The 16,455-nt window shown below is 39.9% G+C and overlaps 1 protein-coding gene across 1 annotated transcript in view; it reads left to right on the forward strand.

Moving 5' to 3' along the window:
• TTLL5 (tubulin tyrosine ligase like 5) overlaps positions 1–16,455 on the forward strand; it is a 295,735-nt gene that overhangs the window by 30,251 nt on the left and 249,029 nt on the right. Inside the window, 3 exon segments of the mRNA XM_023726122.1 lie at positions 3,428–3,510; positions 14,458–14,527; positions 15,199–15,283. Of these exon segments, the coding sequence (XP_023581890.1) occupies positions 3,428–3,510; positions 14,458–14,527; positions 15,199–15,283 (238 nt within the window).

A 16,455-nucleotide genomic window follows, 5' to 3' on the forward strand; every position in this document is an offset into this window, starting at 1 on the left:
TGAAACTGTTGCAGAGATAACGTTAAAACTGTTTTTATTCCCATTGTTTGCTCTTAGTGAGCTTGTCAGTATGTATGGAAGGACACATTAGTGTCATGTAAATGTGCCTCTGTCTTGTGTATATTTGCTTGAATGTCTTTTCTCTTCATTGACCAGAGTTAGTGCCTGCATAAGGACTCTGTATACTTCTGCATATGAATGCCTTTTGCTTGCTTCTTGGTGTCTCCTTTCCTCTTGCCATTTGAGGAATGTTACTGTCACCTTGATTTCTGGACTTGTGTGATTTATGTTCTTTGGGGTATGAGTATCATGTGTCTTTTGGTGTTAGAGTTTGGAGGTGCCAATTGGTCACACTCTCCGTTGAGTTCAGACTGAACGAAAAGTACACATGGCAGCCAGATAGGGATCTAATCAAGGACGGATTACCCAATAAGCAAGCTATGCACAGGCTTAGTTGTGCTTATTTACAAAACTGTAGTGCACAATTTTACCTATTTTTCACCACATCAAGGAGACATTCAAATAAAAATACACAAGACGGGCACATTTATATAACACTAATGTGTCCTTCCATAAATGATCAAAGATGTGGTGAAACCCATGTGAAATTGTTCACTACAGATTAGTAAGTAAACACAAGTAAGCCCGTGAGTGCCTTGCTTATTGGCTAATCTGCCCCTGCGTCTAAATGTATTGCTGTAAAACTAGATAGAAATACATGACCTGGATCCAGGTCTTATTTCTTTTGCCTTGAAGTGAACTTCCTTACCCAGGCCCAGGCACAGGAGCTGGGCTCTTTCAGGCTTCTGTCCATGCGGGCAGACCTTGACTCAGTAGACTTAATGTACAAAAGAAACAAGAGGACACAGAACGTATATGGCCTGAGGGAAGGCGATCTTTTCTGAGAGTCTAAATAGTAATACTAATAGCTAATACTTAGTGAACATTTGCCTTCCATTAGATGCTCTTCTAAGTGCTACTCTATGATATAAAAAACCATTGTCATCTAATTGATTTCAACTCATGGCAACCCCATGTGTATCAAAGTAGAACTGTACTTCATAGGGCTTTCAATGGTTGATTTTCAGAAGTAGATTGCCAGGCCTTTCTTCCATAGCACCTCTGGGTGGACTTGAACCTCCAGCCTTTCAGTTAGCAGCTGAGCATGTTAACCGTATGTACCACCCAGGGACTCCCACCCTATAAGGTAGATACTATTATTACTCTGTTTTACAGATGAGGAGACTAAGGTACAGAGAAGTTAAGAAGCTTTCTATAAGTTATGGAACTTGCAAGTGGTGGAACTGGGATTCAAACCCAGGTAGTTTGGCTTCAAAGGCCATGCGCTTCACCACTGTGCTTTATTGCTAAAGACACTGGACATCATGTATACAGTGATTATTTTTCCAGTAGTGCCAGTGAGAGAGGTCACTTCTCCCATAAGGCATATCAGGTGAGACTCACAGGGAAGGCAGAAACAGTTTTTTTCTCAATAAGTCCAAGAGATAGACTATTCCTGTTTTATAGGTAGAGGAAGTGACATAGAAAGAGGGAGAGAGTTCTCCCCAGACTTATATTTTGGTTCTTTTAACCTGTTGGGTTTACCAGTCTGATCTGGTCACCCAGTGGGGTGTTCATTCCTTGGGGAAGGGACTCCTGCTTCCACCTTGGTAAGGCTATTTCCTTGATAGAATTTGTTGCTCCAGCTGGGACCGTTGGTTGACAGTTCAGTGTTTGCCCATGGAAGGCTCCAAGATGGGTCAGAATAGAGCATTAATTTAAAAGTTAACTTCCAAGCTGTAGTGCACTAATAGTTGAAAATGTGTAGTTAAGAATTTTTGCTCTGTGACTTCAGCCAAGTATGTACCTTAGCTTCCTCATCTGTAAAGTAGGATTGTTACTAGTACAGACCTGACAAGTGTTGTCAAGATGTTTGTCTTAGGCTCCTAGGGCCGCCATAACAAAGTACCATCAAGTGGGTGGCTTGAACAGAAATTTATTTTCCTACAGTTCTGGAGACTAGAAGTTCAAGTTAGGGTCCTGGTTGTGTTGATTCATTCTGGGGGCCTTGAGAGAGTAACTGCTGCATGTCTCCTAGTTTCTGGTGGCTGCCAGCAATCCTTGCTGTTCCTTTGCTGCTTATAGATGACTCTGCCTCTGTTGTCACATGGCATCTCTGACTCTGTGTCAGTGTCTTTCTTTCTGTTTTATAAAACAGCACTCAGAAGGGATTAGGATTAGGACCCACCCTACTCTTGTATGACTTCATTAATTTAACTGAGAACATCTGCAAAGAAAAATCCTATTTTTCCCAAACAAGGTCACATTCATCTGTGCAGGGATTAGAAGTTCACTGTATCTTTTTGGGGGATACAATTTAATGCATAACAATGTTTAAATAGACTAACATGTGGAAAGCAATTGAAACGGTGCCTGGCAGATGCTTAATAAATGCATTTGCCTGATTCATTTTCCTACACTCATCTATTCCTTCCCTGTCTCTCTTCTTGCAGAGAAGAAAAATCAAGAAAAAAAAAAAACTCCTAATTTTCATCTCTTATTTATTTTTTCTTGCTTTGAAACAGCAACCTCTGCTGCCACATGAGGTATTTTCATCAAAACTGCAAAGGGCAGAGTTGAGTAAGGGTTTGTTAGCCACTGTCTCCAGTCTGGGATGGGAAGACTCAGTAGCCCTGAGTCCTGTCTCCCTACTTCTCTCCAGTGTCCTCTAGACCTTCCCTAAGTAGAGGGCAGAGCCCTCCTCTGGTTCTCCCCAGAGCACCTGCAAGCCTATGCGAGTCTTAGTATCAGTTGTCTGGTTTCTCTTCCCATGATCCAAAGGTATTTAAAGCATAAACCTGAACTTAGGAAAGGAACAGAAGTAAATGCCACATTTTAATCGCTTGTAAATTATTGTCTTCTCTCTCTACTTGCACATATTTGATTTAAAGGAATCTTTTCTTGTAAACGCTGAGGAATTGCTCAAGGAAGGGAGCCCTATTCGGAGGTCTAGCTTTTGATTCACGTTGCCACTGTCTGCTGTGTGAACCTCTGGAGGTCCTTTAGTTAATGTAGGTGAGACTCTGAAGGTGGCTAGCCGAACATCTAGATATTTGCCTTATTTTGTTTTCATCCTCTCATTCAAGTAATTATTAAGAGAGAAAATGGTGGAAGAAATAATGTTAGTGATTGTGCTTTCCTCTTTTTCTTCTTCTCCTTCTCTCTTTGTTTTTGTTTTATGGCTAGTTCAAAAATACAGGGTTTTTTTAGCTGCTGTTCGTCAGTTAGAAATTTGGAAAACTCTTTGGGAACCTGAGTGCATAACCGTTGTTGAAATTTAAGATAATAAATGAACTCATGCCCCTTCTTTCTCTTTATGTCCCCCCCCCGCCTTGTTTTTTTCTTTGCTTCCCAATATTTTGAGCAGATTCGTATTCGAAGGATCGGGGACCTTGGATAGTAAAACCAGTGGCCTCCTCTAGGGGGCGAGGCGTCTACCTGATCAACAATGTAAGTATGCAGTCGATGGCAAACCTCTCCCCGTGTTTGTTCTTTCTTGCTTCACTCTTTTCTCTGTATACTAATAGGGCTTCTTTGCATTAAGAGCAGGTGTTCCTTTCTGAAATGTACAGTCAGAAGTGTGAGTTGAGGGTGGGTATGTGGGGGTTACTGTTCACTTTATTGACGGTAACCTCCTCCCATGCCAGTAGTTACTCCATGGCTAAAAAGTCGCTTGACCAAATTTTGGAGGAGGACAGCCTTTGGTGTCAGCAGCAGATAAAGACGTACATATTCTGTTTTCAGCATACTGATATGATAATTCTTCAGCACTAAGCATTAATTTTGCTCATAGAGTCCTTCACTATTGCAACTCGAGGTTTGAATTTTTTCATCAGTTCTTTCAGCTTGAGAAATGCCAAGTGTGTTTTGTTTTTCTATCTCCAGGTCTTTGCACGTGTCATTATAATATTTTACTTTGTCTTCTCAAGCCACCCTTTGAAATCTTCTGTTCAGCTCCTTTACTTCCTCGTTTCTTCCATCTGCTTTAGCAACTCGATGTTCAAGAACAAATTACAGAGTTTCTTCTGACATCCATTTTGGCCTTTGAATTATGGTGTTAGCGAAGAATGTTGAATATACCATGGACTGCCAAAAGAACAAACAAATCTGTCTTGGAAGAAGTACAGCCAGAATGCTTCTTAGTAGTGAGGATGGTGAGACTTTGTCTCACATTGGACATCTCTTTCCCGTCTTTTTAAGGACTTCTTGCTTTTTTTATGTATGTTGTCCTTGATGTCATTCCACAACTTGTCTGGTCTTCGGTCATTAGTGTTCAATGTGTCACATCTGTTCTTAAGGTGGGATATACTTAAGGTCATACTTTGGCTCTCATGGACTTTTTCTAATTTTCTTCATCTTCAACTTGAAATTGCACAGGAACAATTGATGTTCTGTTCTGCATTCGGCCCCTGGCCTTGTTCTGACTGATGGTATCGAGCTTTTCCATCGTCTCTATCCACAGATGTAGTCAATTTTATCCCTGTGCATTCTGTCCGGCGAGGTCCATGTGTGTAGTCACTGTTTATGTTGTTGAAAAGAGGTGTTTGCAATGAAGATGTTGTTGGTCTTGCAAAATTCTGTCATGCAATCTCTGGCATTGTTTCTGTCACCAAGGCCATGTTTTCCAGCTACTGTTCCTTCTTCGTTTCCAACTTTCACATTCCAATCACCAGTAATTATCTATGCGTCTTGATTGCATGTTTGATCAATTTCATACTGCAGAAGTTGGTGGAAATCTTCAGTTTCTTCATCGTTGGCCTTAGTGGTTGGTAGGCACATTTGAATAATAGTACCGGTCTTCCTTGTAGGCATATAGATATTATCATATCACTGACAGCGTTGTACTTAAGGATAGATCTTGAAATGTTCTTTTTTTACGATGAATGTAGCACTATTGCTTTTCAATTTGTCATTCCTGGCATAGTAGACCATAAGATTGTCTGATTCAGAATGGCCAATACCAGCCCATTTCAGCTCACTAATGCCTAGGATATCAATGTTTATCTGTTCCGCTTTATTTGTGACGATTTCCAATTTTCCTAGATTCATACTTTGTACATTCTGTGTTCCAATTATTAATGTATGTTTGCAGCTGTTTCTTCTCATTTTGAGTTGTGCCAAATCAGCAAATGAAGGTCCCAAATGCTTAACTCCATCCACGTCATTAAGGTCAACTCTACTTTGGGGAGGCAGCTCTTCCCCAGTCATATTTTGAGTGCCATCCAACCTCAGCGGCTCATCTTCCAGCACTGTATCAGACAATGTTTCGCTGCTATTCATAAAGTTTTCACTGGCTAATTTTTTTCAGAAGTAGACCACCAGGTCCTTCTTCCTAGTCTGTCTTAGTCTGGAAGCTCAGCTGAAACCTGTCCACCGTGGGTGACCCTGCAGTATTTGAATACCGGTGGCATACCTTCCAGCATCACAGCAACACGCCAAGCCCACACAGTGTGACAGACTGACAGATACATGGGGGCAGTGAATAAGGAAAACTGAAGAAGAATTGATGCCTTTGAATTATGGTGTTGATGAAGAATATTGAATGGACTGCCAAAAGAACAAATAAATCTATCTTGGAAGAAGTACAGCCAGAATGCTTCTTAGAAGCGAGGATGGTGAGACTTCATCTCACATTGGACGTATTATCAGGAGGGATCAGCCCTTGGAGAAGGACATCATGCTTGGTAAAGTAGAGGGTCAGCGAAAAAGAGGAAGACCCTCAGCAGTGGCTGCAACAATGGGCTCAAGATAACAGTGATCATGAGGAATGGCGCAGGACCAGGCAGTGTTTCATTCTGTTGTACATAGGGTCGCTAAGAGTCTGAAGTAACTCTACGGCACCTAACAACAGCAACAACAAGGCATTAATTAAGTAGCCCTGGTGACACAATGATTAAATGCGTGGCTGCTACCAAAAGGTTGGTGGTTCATACTCACCCAGTGGCTCTGCGGGAGAAAGACCTGACAGTCTGCTCTCGTGAAGATTACAGCCTAGGAAACCCTATGGGGCAGTTCTTCTCTGTCACATGGGGTCGCTATGGGTCAGAATTGACTCAGTGGCACCTAACAACAAGCATCAGTTGGCAGTGTATATGTTTAGCTCCTACTGTGGGCAGAACTGTGTGTTTCTGCCCTCAGGATAATCAAGCAAATAACCTTAATTTGGTGCGGCATCCTTACTGCTGCTGCAGTGACTTCTGCTGCTTCTCCTTCCTTCCTTCTGTCTTTCCTACCTCCTCCATCCTCCTTTTCCTCTTTTTAATTTTTTTCAAATGCTATTAATATCTTGATTCTTTGCAAAATTCTCATTAACAGTTGTTTTAAAATTGAATACATGTTCAGAGTAAATAAAATCCCAACCTCAGTCTCATCCTCTAGATTTATAATACTGGTTAGTAACTTAAAATATATAGTTAATTTATGTTTCTTCTTTTTTTCGCCTTTACATTGTGTCTGTTGATTTTCAGCTTGACATTTACTGTACTCACATCACCTCCTACCTTCCCTGCATTCCATCTCTAAGTTTGACTGGAGTTTATTATTTTTCTATTGTAAAGGTTTATAACATTTACATTCTCTTCAATAACTAATTCAGTTTCTCTGCTTTATCTGTAGGTTGAGTAAAAAAAATTTAAACTCAACAGAAGCAGGCTTTAAAGCATTGGAGTTCTGCAATTAACTGATACTTAAGTCTAGGTCTTTTTTCATTCTTTCACCTGGATGTTTAGTGGACCCTTTCAGTTTGAAAACTAGTGTTTTTATTTAGTTCAGAGAAAATTATCCTCTCATTGTTTCTGTCTCTGCTTTTAGAACTCCTTTTTGAGGCATTCTGGGCCTTTCCTTCATGTCAGCTTTTCTCTCATTTTTATTGTTTATCTTTTCCCCATTTTTATCTTTTGGTTCACCAGTTTGAACTTTATCCATTCTCTTATTCATTCCATCTGTAATTGTATTTTTATCTTCGCTATCATATTTTAATCTTCAGAAACTCTTGCACTCTAATTTGCTTTTTTAAAAAAAATAACAGCCTGTTGTTCATTGAATGCAGTTTGCCTGCCGATCTTTCTGAGGATACCAATTGAAATTTTTTTAAGTTCTTTTCTGTTTCTTGAATTGTCTTGGTTTCCTCCAGGATTAGTTCTGTTTATTCATCATAGATCTTTTTTACCCCCCTGCTATCGGATTTTCTCCGTTTTGATGATCCTCGGGTGTTGGATCATATTTATAAACAAAAGACTAGACCGATTGAAGCTGGCAGCTGGCCTAGGTTTCCCCTGCTGTTGTGCAGGACTGTTTTCCTGACTGAGTTTTGTATAAGGGCAAAGCATGTTGACTGCCAGTCTTCACTTTAGGTGGATGGGGGTGGGGAGCATCTCCCTTCCACCTTGCCAAAATAGTGACGGCCTTATTTTAGGGTTAGGGGAAGACTTTTGTGCACTCCCTCTTGGGAAGATCTGCCTTTCCTTTCTCTTCTCATTGTGCCTGGTATAGGGATAGAGTAGCCTCAAGTTCTACTCTTTTCTCTCAGATCCCTACACCCATACAAGGTGCCTTCCTCAGAGCACCATCCTTAGATATTATCCTGAGGACAAAAACTCTGCTTTGGATGTCAGAGAGGGCCTACTGGCCCTGCTGCCCCAAATGCTGTTCGTTCATTAATTATCTGATTATTGTCCCTTGGCCCACTCCTGCTCTTCATGATTGTTGACAGCTTGGAGCTTTTCGGGGACCTCCTTGGGAAGATCACTGTCACCTCTAATATTTTGGGCTGAGGCTTCATCTGCTGTGTTTTCTCAGCCTGATCCCAACTACTCTCTATCTTTTAGAATTTCCTTAAACTATTGGTCTGTTGCTGGCTCTTTTAACTCTTTTCTAGCCTTGCTGTTACTTCATTCTTTGAAAAATATCTTTTCTGTCTTTTTAGTGGAACTCAGGTAGGGAAAGGGGGAAGTAGATGTGTGTGTGTATGGTCAGTATTCCATCTTAAATTCCCCCAAGTGTTTTTTCACATTGTCTATTTCCTATATATGCAGAAACTATTTGAGGGGTCTTTCACCTTAGAAAATCCTTGAGTCTGGAGTAAAAAATGTACAGTCAGTACTGACAGCCAGACCTTTCATGCTAAATAAATGGGATCTGGTTCTGACATGGCAACTCCTGCAGCCCCAGGCCTAGGCTACATGATCTGTTACCTGGCCCTGGGTCACTCTGGAGGCCTTTACCTGGGTCTCGTGTGACATAAGGCCCTGGCCATATACCTTGGGTCTGTCTTTTCTAGTCTCTGCTCTGACGTTGGCGTGAAGGCTCCTGTCCGAAAGCTTTTCCTTCAGCTCTGTGCCAGGAGCTCCAGTGTTGTCTGACTCTCATAGACGGCACTAGTTCAGGTTTGGGTTTTAGCTGCCAAGTGGAATTGCTGTTGAAAGTCAACTGTGGTAGAAGTTCGCTTTTTATTTTCTTAGACATGAGTCAAAAAGAATAGGATCGATTCCCAGCTCATCTGGGACTTTCTTTCTTATAGAATACTTTTTTCCCCTAGAAATTTTTTATTTTAAAATGAACATCATAAAGAATAGAAATTAAACTTTCCTTGGTGGGGCTGAGAACCCTGTGCCCTAACTCCTTACTGGACGCTCAGTCTCATAAAGGGTGACATGTCTTTGGAGAATGCATTTGGCAGGCTATGTAAGAGTTTCTTTGTCCCTCCCACCTCTGCTTGGGCTGAATCCCTAGAGACCCCCTGCCTAGATCAAAGGACTTGGCAGGACCCTTTGCCCTCCCCTCCCCCTTCTGGGAAGCTTTGGAATGAGTCTGATTCTTTTAGGTATTTGGTAGAAGTGCCAGACAGAAGCCTGGGAAGATGCCAGCAGGCACAAGGGGAGCCAGCAACATGTGGACATAACAGGAAAATATTCCCATTTCACCCCAAAACTTGAATTTTATCACCTTTTACCCAGACCTGCAAACCTTGTAGTTAATACTCTTTACTCCCTCCTTACACAGAAGGCCTAACCATCCCCTTTTTTCCATACCTGGATCCTTTCCCATGGAATATGTGACCCATTAGCCAACTGGATGAAGTAACTCTTTCCAAGGCTGCTGCCTGCTTTCCTTTTAGATTTGAGAGGGAGGGAGAGGGAGTGCTCAGGCAGAGGGTCTGTGAGCAGAACTAAAGTGAGTGTGTGAGGGACTGGGGGGATGGGGGAGGGAGGAGGTGTGGAGTTAGGTGTAGGGGCCAAATGAAAACATCTTTTCCCAAGTCTTCTCACTGGAGTGAGAGGGCCTCTTGTTAAAAGTTCCCTATAACGGTTATAACCTTTTGGAAAATATCTGCAAATAGCAACTTTTACCATTACGAGAACAGGATGAAGGATAGAAAAAGCATTACTTTTACACAATACTGAAGAGAAAAGTGTGGGCTCCTACCAATGGAAGCATCCCAGTTAGTTGGCCAACATGGTCTCTTAATGATGTACTCTTTAACCTCAGAAATACGGCCTAAAGGAATGGAGCTGTGCTTGCTCCAGCTCCTTCAGTGACCATGACTAAATGCCATATTTTCCCAATTTAGTGGATTCAAATCAAAGAGGGGAAAGATCTGGTGTTTTCTGATTAAGGTATGAATTTAATTATGGAAGTCAAGTTTAGTCATCCTTGTCTCACAGATTATTTATGGTAAATACGGTATTAATATTTTCCTTGAGATTTTGAAGTACCAGGAAAATATTAGGTCGCTCTCTTCACTCCTGTACTTTTGAGTAGTTCTGTACAATTCTCTTAGTTCTACTCGTTTATATATTTTTATGTCATATGCTATATTTTTCTCATTGTTCAACTAATATTTAGGGAGTGCCTGCTCTGTGCCAGGTACTGTCACCCCCTTAAAACCTTTTGAGGAGTAAGGACTGTCTCCTAATTTTTATGTATCTCCATTATAACTCAATGTACTGTTCTGAGTAGAAGCCATGTGGCATGCAGTGAATTCTGTTGAGTTGTGGAACTTGGCAGTTACAATCATATAGGTACAGGCAGTCCACCGATTACAAGAGTTCCATTCTTAAGTCTGTCTTAAGTCGAATTTGTACTTAAGTCAGAACAGTTAGCTATGGTTCATATCTACCATCAGTCAAATGTTTGTCTTAGTACATAATATATAGGGTACCTTTCTGTGCATACATAAAAAACATTAAACACTTCCAGATACACTAAAACATCTTTAACATAATAAAACAGTAATGATAATGTTTTGATGCATGTCACAAAGTAGCGCCTGTTTGTTATTACGAACCATTGTGTGTACTTCGAATTTTTAATATAATAGGCTTTATGTGAGTTGATTCCTAACTATGGATTGTACATAAGTCGGATGTTTATAACCCAGTGACTACCTGTACTATTGAGTTTGCAATACTTATAATAATAGCTGATATTTCTTGAGCATTTAATGTGTGCCTCCCACTGTGCCTTCCAAATATAGTCTCATTTAATCTTTATAACAACCCTGTGAAGTAGGTATTGTTATTATTTCCTTTGTAAGTGGTAGAGTCAAGATTGTAACTCAGGTCTAGTTGATTCCAGAGTGTACACTCTTTTTTTTTTTTTTTTTTAATAATTTATTTTGTTTTTTGTTGAGAAAATACACAGCAAAACATATGCAAATTCAGTAGTTTCTACATGTACAATTCAGTGAAGTTGATTACATTCTTTGAGTTGTGCAACCATTCTCATCCTTTTCTAAGTTGTTCCTCCCCCATTAACATAAACTCACTGCCCTCCCCCACAAGGTTTCCGTCTAATCTTTGAAGTTGCTGTTGTCAGTTTGATCCCATATAGGTAGACATTAAGAGATCTTAATGCTCAAGGTAGACATTCTTTACTAGTTAAGCTAAACTACTGTTTGGTTTTAAGAAGACTTCAGGGGATATTTTTGGTTTAAGGTTTAGAAATTATCTCAGGGCAATAACTTCAGGGGTTCGTTTAGCCACCATGGCTCCAGAAATTGTGGATTCCGTAAGAATTTGAAATTCTGTTCTGCATTTTCCCTCATTTGATCAGGATTCTTCTATAGAATCTTTGATCAAAATGTTCAGTATTGGTAGCCAGGCACCATCCAGTTCTTTAGCCACACATTCCATTTCTTCCTCCTATTCCTGACTCTCCTTCCTGTGTTGCTCCAGGCAAGTATAGACCAATTGTTGTGCCTTGGATGGCTGCATGCAAGCTTTTAAGACCCCAGGCACTATACAACGAACTAAGAGGTAGAACAGAGGCACTGAACACATTATTAGGCCAGTTAATTGGGATGTCCCATGAAACCATGACCCTAAACGTCCAAACCAAGGAGCCAAATCCCATGAGGAGTTTGGTAGTACATAAGCAGCCTCAGCTGCTACTCTTTTTTTTTTTTGTCGTTGTTGTAACTGTATCTATCACACAACTTTTCAGAGCATACACTCTTAAGCACTGTACCATTCTACCTTACAATAAGTTAACAGATACCATGAGCTTTGATACTAAGTTCCCATTAGTTGGGAAAGTGTTTTCATCTTTCCCAACTATTCAGATTTCTGTTTTAGGATACTTTGGAAGGCAATTTGAGTTTAATTAACTCAATTAACTTGAGTTAATTTGGGATGATGAAAAGAAAACATGTTTGTAGATATCAAAAAAAGCTTTCATTAGTTGCTTAGAGGTATATTGTTTTAGGTGCTGTTGAGTCAGTTCTGACTCATAGCGACCCTGTGTACAACAGAATGAGATACTGCCTGGTCCTGGGCCATCCTCACAATCGTTGTTATGCTTGAGCCCATTGTTGTAGCCACTGTGTCAGTCTGTGTCATTGAGGGTCTTCCTTTCCTTCACTGACCCTCTACCCTCATTGGTATATAGCACTATATAAAGAAACTATACCCAAACCATTCTTTTCTTCTAGGAGCTTACAGTTTAATTCCTAATGCAGATAGAAATGAGAGATACAGACAATTGAACAAATATTAAAGTTAACCTAAATAATTTAAGGGAATATGTTATGCCTAACTTGAAGGATAAATGTGAATGGTGAGGAGGAAGGGAGGAAATAGGCACGGGCATTAGATGCATCATGGAGTGAAGACCACCACAAGTGTATACACTATTATGGAGGAAAGGTAGTGGTCCTTTATCCGTTGTAGTCTGCAAATGTTACCCAGTAAGAAAAAAAAGCCACAATTGTTTAAATTTTAGGTTTCAAATATAACCTGCTGCTTACTGCTTTGTACTTTGATTGCATCAATTCTTACACACTAAACTGGCTCAAAATGGACAGTATTTGTGAGAAACTGGTCAAGAAATGTAAGGGAGTCAGGAAATGATGTGGGTGATTCAGTCAATTAGGGTATGAGTCAATACTGATGTCATAGTGGCCATATGATGCATGGAGATATGTTGTGAAGGTTGTACTCTGACTTTGAGGTAGCACCAGTGGGAACTGAGAGGAGAATATCATCACCCTGCCTCCAAAGGCTCTCATCATGGTTGTGTATAATGTTATGGGTCACAAAATTATCCTTATTTTTATGAACAACTGTAGTATTTGAGGTAGCAAATGCATTATTACAGTGAGAGACTTTTGAAATTGCTAGAGTTATTTTAGGTCAGAATATTGGGGAGAGTTATGAATAGTGCTTTAGAGTTAAGCCTCTGAAGCAGACTGCTGAGTACGAATGCTGTTCTATCACTTATTAGCTGTGTAACTTTGAGTAGGTTTCTAACCCTCACTGATTCGTTCCTCATCTGTAAAATGTGGATGGTGATATACCTATCTCATGGGATTGGGTGAGGATTAAATAAGATAAACTACTTATGCAGCACTTAGAGTAGTGCCTGGCACACAGTAAATGCTCAGTACATTTATTATATTTTAAGTATTATTTCTGCAAATGTTAGTAGTTATTTCTGTTGCTGCTACTGTGGCTATTATCATAATTATTATCATTGGATTTTGGAATCCTTTTGGCCTACATGGATTGTGGTGACTTCCAGCTGATTTCCCTGTGGTAGTTTAGTCTCACATAAAGTTGTTCTATATCAGATATTTTAATCTTACTATTAAGAAGCCTTGGTGACACAGTGGTTAAAGCACTCAGCTGCCAACCAAAAGGTTGGTAGTTCAAACCCACCAGCTGTTCTGCAGGAGAAAGATGTGGCAGTCTGCTTCTGTACCTATATGGAAGCCCTATGGGGCAGTTCTACCGTGTCCTATAAGGTCGTTATGAGTCAGAATGAGTCAGAATCGACTCGACAGCAGTGGGTGAATCTTACTGTTTTCTTACTCATAACTCCACAGTAGCTTCCTGCTTCCCACCATGTTAAACTTATTCCCTCCTTGCCAGGGCTTCAAGTCCTTTTGCCAGTGAGGTCCCGCCTTCCTAGTTGTCTTTCATTGTTTCCCAATTCTATCTTCTAGCTCGAGGTCAGTGAATCTGCCTACCCTTTTTCTACTGGACTTTTTACATGCCATCTTCCCCCCCATAATGGCCTCCTTTTTCTGCCCAGCATGTACTTGAGAGCTTGCAACATTCACTTCTGCACCTGCTCTTCCAGGCCGAGCCTTTCTTGACTGGTCCCACTTGACTGGTCTGTGCTTTCAGTTTGCAACCAGACATCTCGCTGCTTTGTATTCTTTTGAATTATGTTTTTTGCTGTCCCTCTACCTAAATAAATTCTCTAGGGGTGGGGTCTGCTAAATTTGAAGCTTTGTGAGGGTAGGGATTGTATTTATTTTTTCTTCATTACTGTATTGTCATTGCCTCATACATTGTCCAACAGTACTGTTAATTATTAATTGTATAAGCAAAGTTTTTTCATTAAAAAGGTGTTTAAAAGATCTAGTTCAGTCTTTGCACACAGAATCTTGGCAAGTACCCTTGAGTGAGTCACTAAATCACCCATCCCACTTCGTAGGGGAAATGCTAGCATCCATTGTGGAAAGATCTGTAGTGTCTTCCAAGCAGCTTGATGAGAGCCTTCGTTTAAGAATAAGAGTGGTATTTTTAAATTTCTGTCATACTTCACATTTGGGAGAAAGCAAATTTTTTTATTTATTTTGTATGTAGCTCTAATTTTCTTGGCACTTAACTATTTAATATCATGTAGTTAAGTCTTTAAAGCTGTTTACACCCTGTTATTTAAGAGGTGTTCTGTAAATTTATGTTTCCTCCATTTTAATTGGATACCCACAGGGTTTATGGAGATGATATGTTATATGGCCGGTTGTATATATAGGTAACTTGGAAGAAAACTATTCCTAGCATTTATAGTTTTCCACATCATCTTTTCTCAAAGGGTAAAGAATTTTGCTGTTATTGTAAGCTAGGATTCCTTTGCATTTGTACCTTTTCTTTCTTTTTCTTTACTCAATAGCCAAACCAGATTTCCCTGGAAGAGAACATCCTGGTCTCCCGTTACATTAGCAACCCCCTGCTCATAGATGGTGAGTTGTGATTAGGCCCTTGATTAGTCTGGCCTAAATCTTGCTACATTTTTTAACATTTTCTTAGTCTTCTCTGGTAAGTCTTTTATTAAGCTAATGTGAAATTCTTGGCAACTATGGCTCCAAAGATAGGCTGGTTCCTTACTTGCCTCATAGGATTATTTCAAAGATTAAATGAGATAATATAAGAGAAAGTGCTTTATAGTTAAATAGTAATATATATATATATATATAAACACTGCAGTATTTCTGTATTATATATGTGTATAAGATGTAATATACCACTGGTGGCACAGTGGTTAAAGCGATTGACTGCTGACTGAAAGGTTGGCGGTTCAAAACCACCAGCGGCTCCGCGGGAGAAAGATGTGGCATTCTGCTTCCGTAGAGATTTACAGCCTTGGAAACCCTAGGAGGTCACTATGAATCGGAATTGACTTGATGGCGGTGGGTTTTATATATTTATATATAATGTAGAATTATTCTCTCTCTCTCTCTCTCTAAAATGTACAATTATTATTCTCAGAAGGCAAGGTGTATGGGCAGTGTGTGTTTCATGGGAAGAGGAGGGCTGTTCTTTCTCTCATAATTCTTTGTTATATTGTCCTGTTTGGTCTGTAACAGGAAAAAAATGCGCTTAATTTTCTCTGTAAATCAATTTTTTTTTCTAGATTTCAAGTTTGACGTGCGCCTCTATGTGCTTGTGACTTCCTACGATCCTCTCGTCATCTATCTCTACGAAGAAGGACTGGCCAGGTAAGAGGCTTTTTGCAAGTGGGGGGGGGTATATTACAGTGAAATCCATTTAAGAGTTTTTTAAGATTAGGTCATCTCTTTCTGTTATGTTCAATTCGAGAAAATCAGATGTACCCAGATGGGCTTCAGATTACAGAAATCAGTCTTATTACTTCACAGTCTTGCTTGCATATCCACAATGAAAAAGCATGTTCAGACGCACATGTTTCCCAGCAGGGATCCAGGCTCACGTGGTGTTTCCATACAATGACTGCAGACCTAGAATAGTAGGAGTAGTAGGATAATTCACCATTGTTCTTCACCATGGAGCTGGAGAGAAAAATAAAATTTCATGTTTATTTATCTATTATGAACCAGACTCCTATCTTAATGCTCAAAACATCCTTATAGCTGATGCATTTTTGCAGTTGAGGGAACTGAGGCTTAGAGAGGTGAAGGAACTTTAAGTCACTTTTCTGAGATCCCTTAGCTAGTCAATGGTGAACCTGAGTTTGAACTCATGGATCTGATTCCAGAGCTCAAGGCCTGAATGGTTTCGTGCCTCCTCCTACTTGGGGGGCTTTAACTGCTTTTTTAAAAAAACCCTGCAAGTAATATACTTTACAGTGGTTATGTATACATTGTTCTGTTTTTCTTGAGTTACTTTTTAGGTATTAATGTAAAGTGGCTAACTTACAAAATTAAGTTCAAGTTATAATAACTTAAAGTTTTGTTTCCCATATCCACAGAATTTTATGGGTGACAGTATTTTCATAAAGCCGTTAAGTTGTCTGAAATAACCATGCTATGCTTGTGTTGATTTCCCCACAAGCAAATATATATTTTACCAGTCCTTTTGCACTGAGGTTTCTTTCATGCACAGTGACCTTGATGTTTTAGAGCGTAGCAGTTTTGGGGGTGGTTTGCATCTATGAGTGTTCATGACAAGCTAAATCATGATCTGTAAATGTTTCTGTGTTTAGAAAAAGCACTTTGAAGATGTGAAAGTCCGTGGATAAAAGAAGGCTACCTATTTAAGTATAGGTGCTTTTTACACATATTATTGTACTCCAACAACTGTTATTGTTATTTTGGAATCATCTTTCAGTACTTCATATACTCAAGTTTTTTGACATGTCCTGTGACATGAAATGAAAAGAGCAAGAGAACTCACTGAGATTCTAGTTGGTTGA

The sequence above is a fragment of the Trichechus manatus genome, unplaced genomic scaffold, assembly GCF_000243295.1.
Source record: "Trichechus manatus latirostris isolate Lorelei unplaced genomic scaffold, TriManLat1.0 scaffold00010, whole genome shotgun sequence".
NCBI lineage: Eukaryota > Metazoa > Chordata > Mammalia > Sirenia > Trichechidae > Trichechus > Trichechus manatus.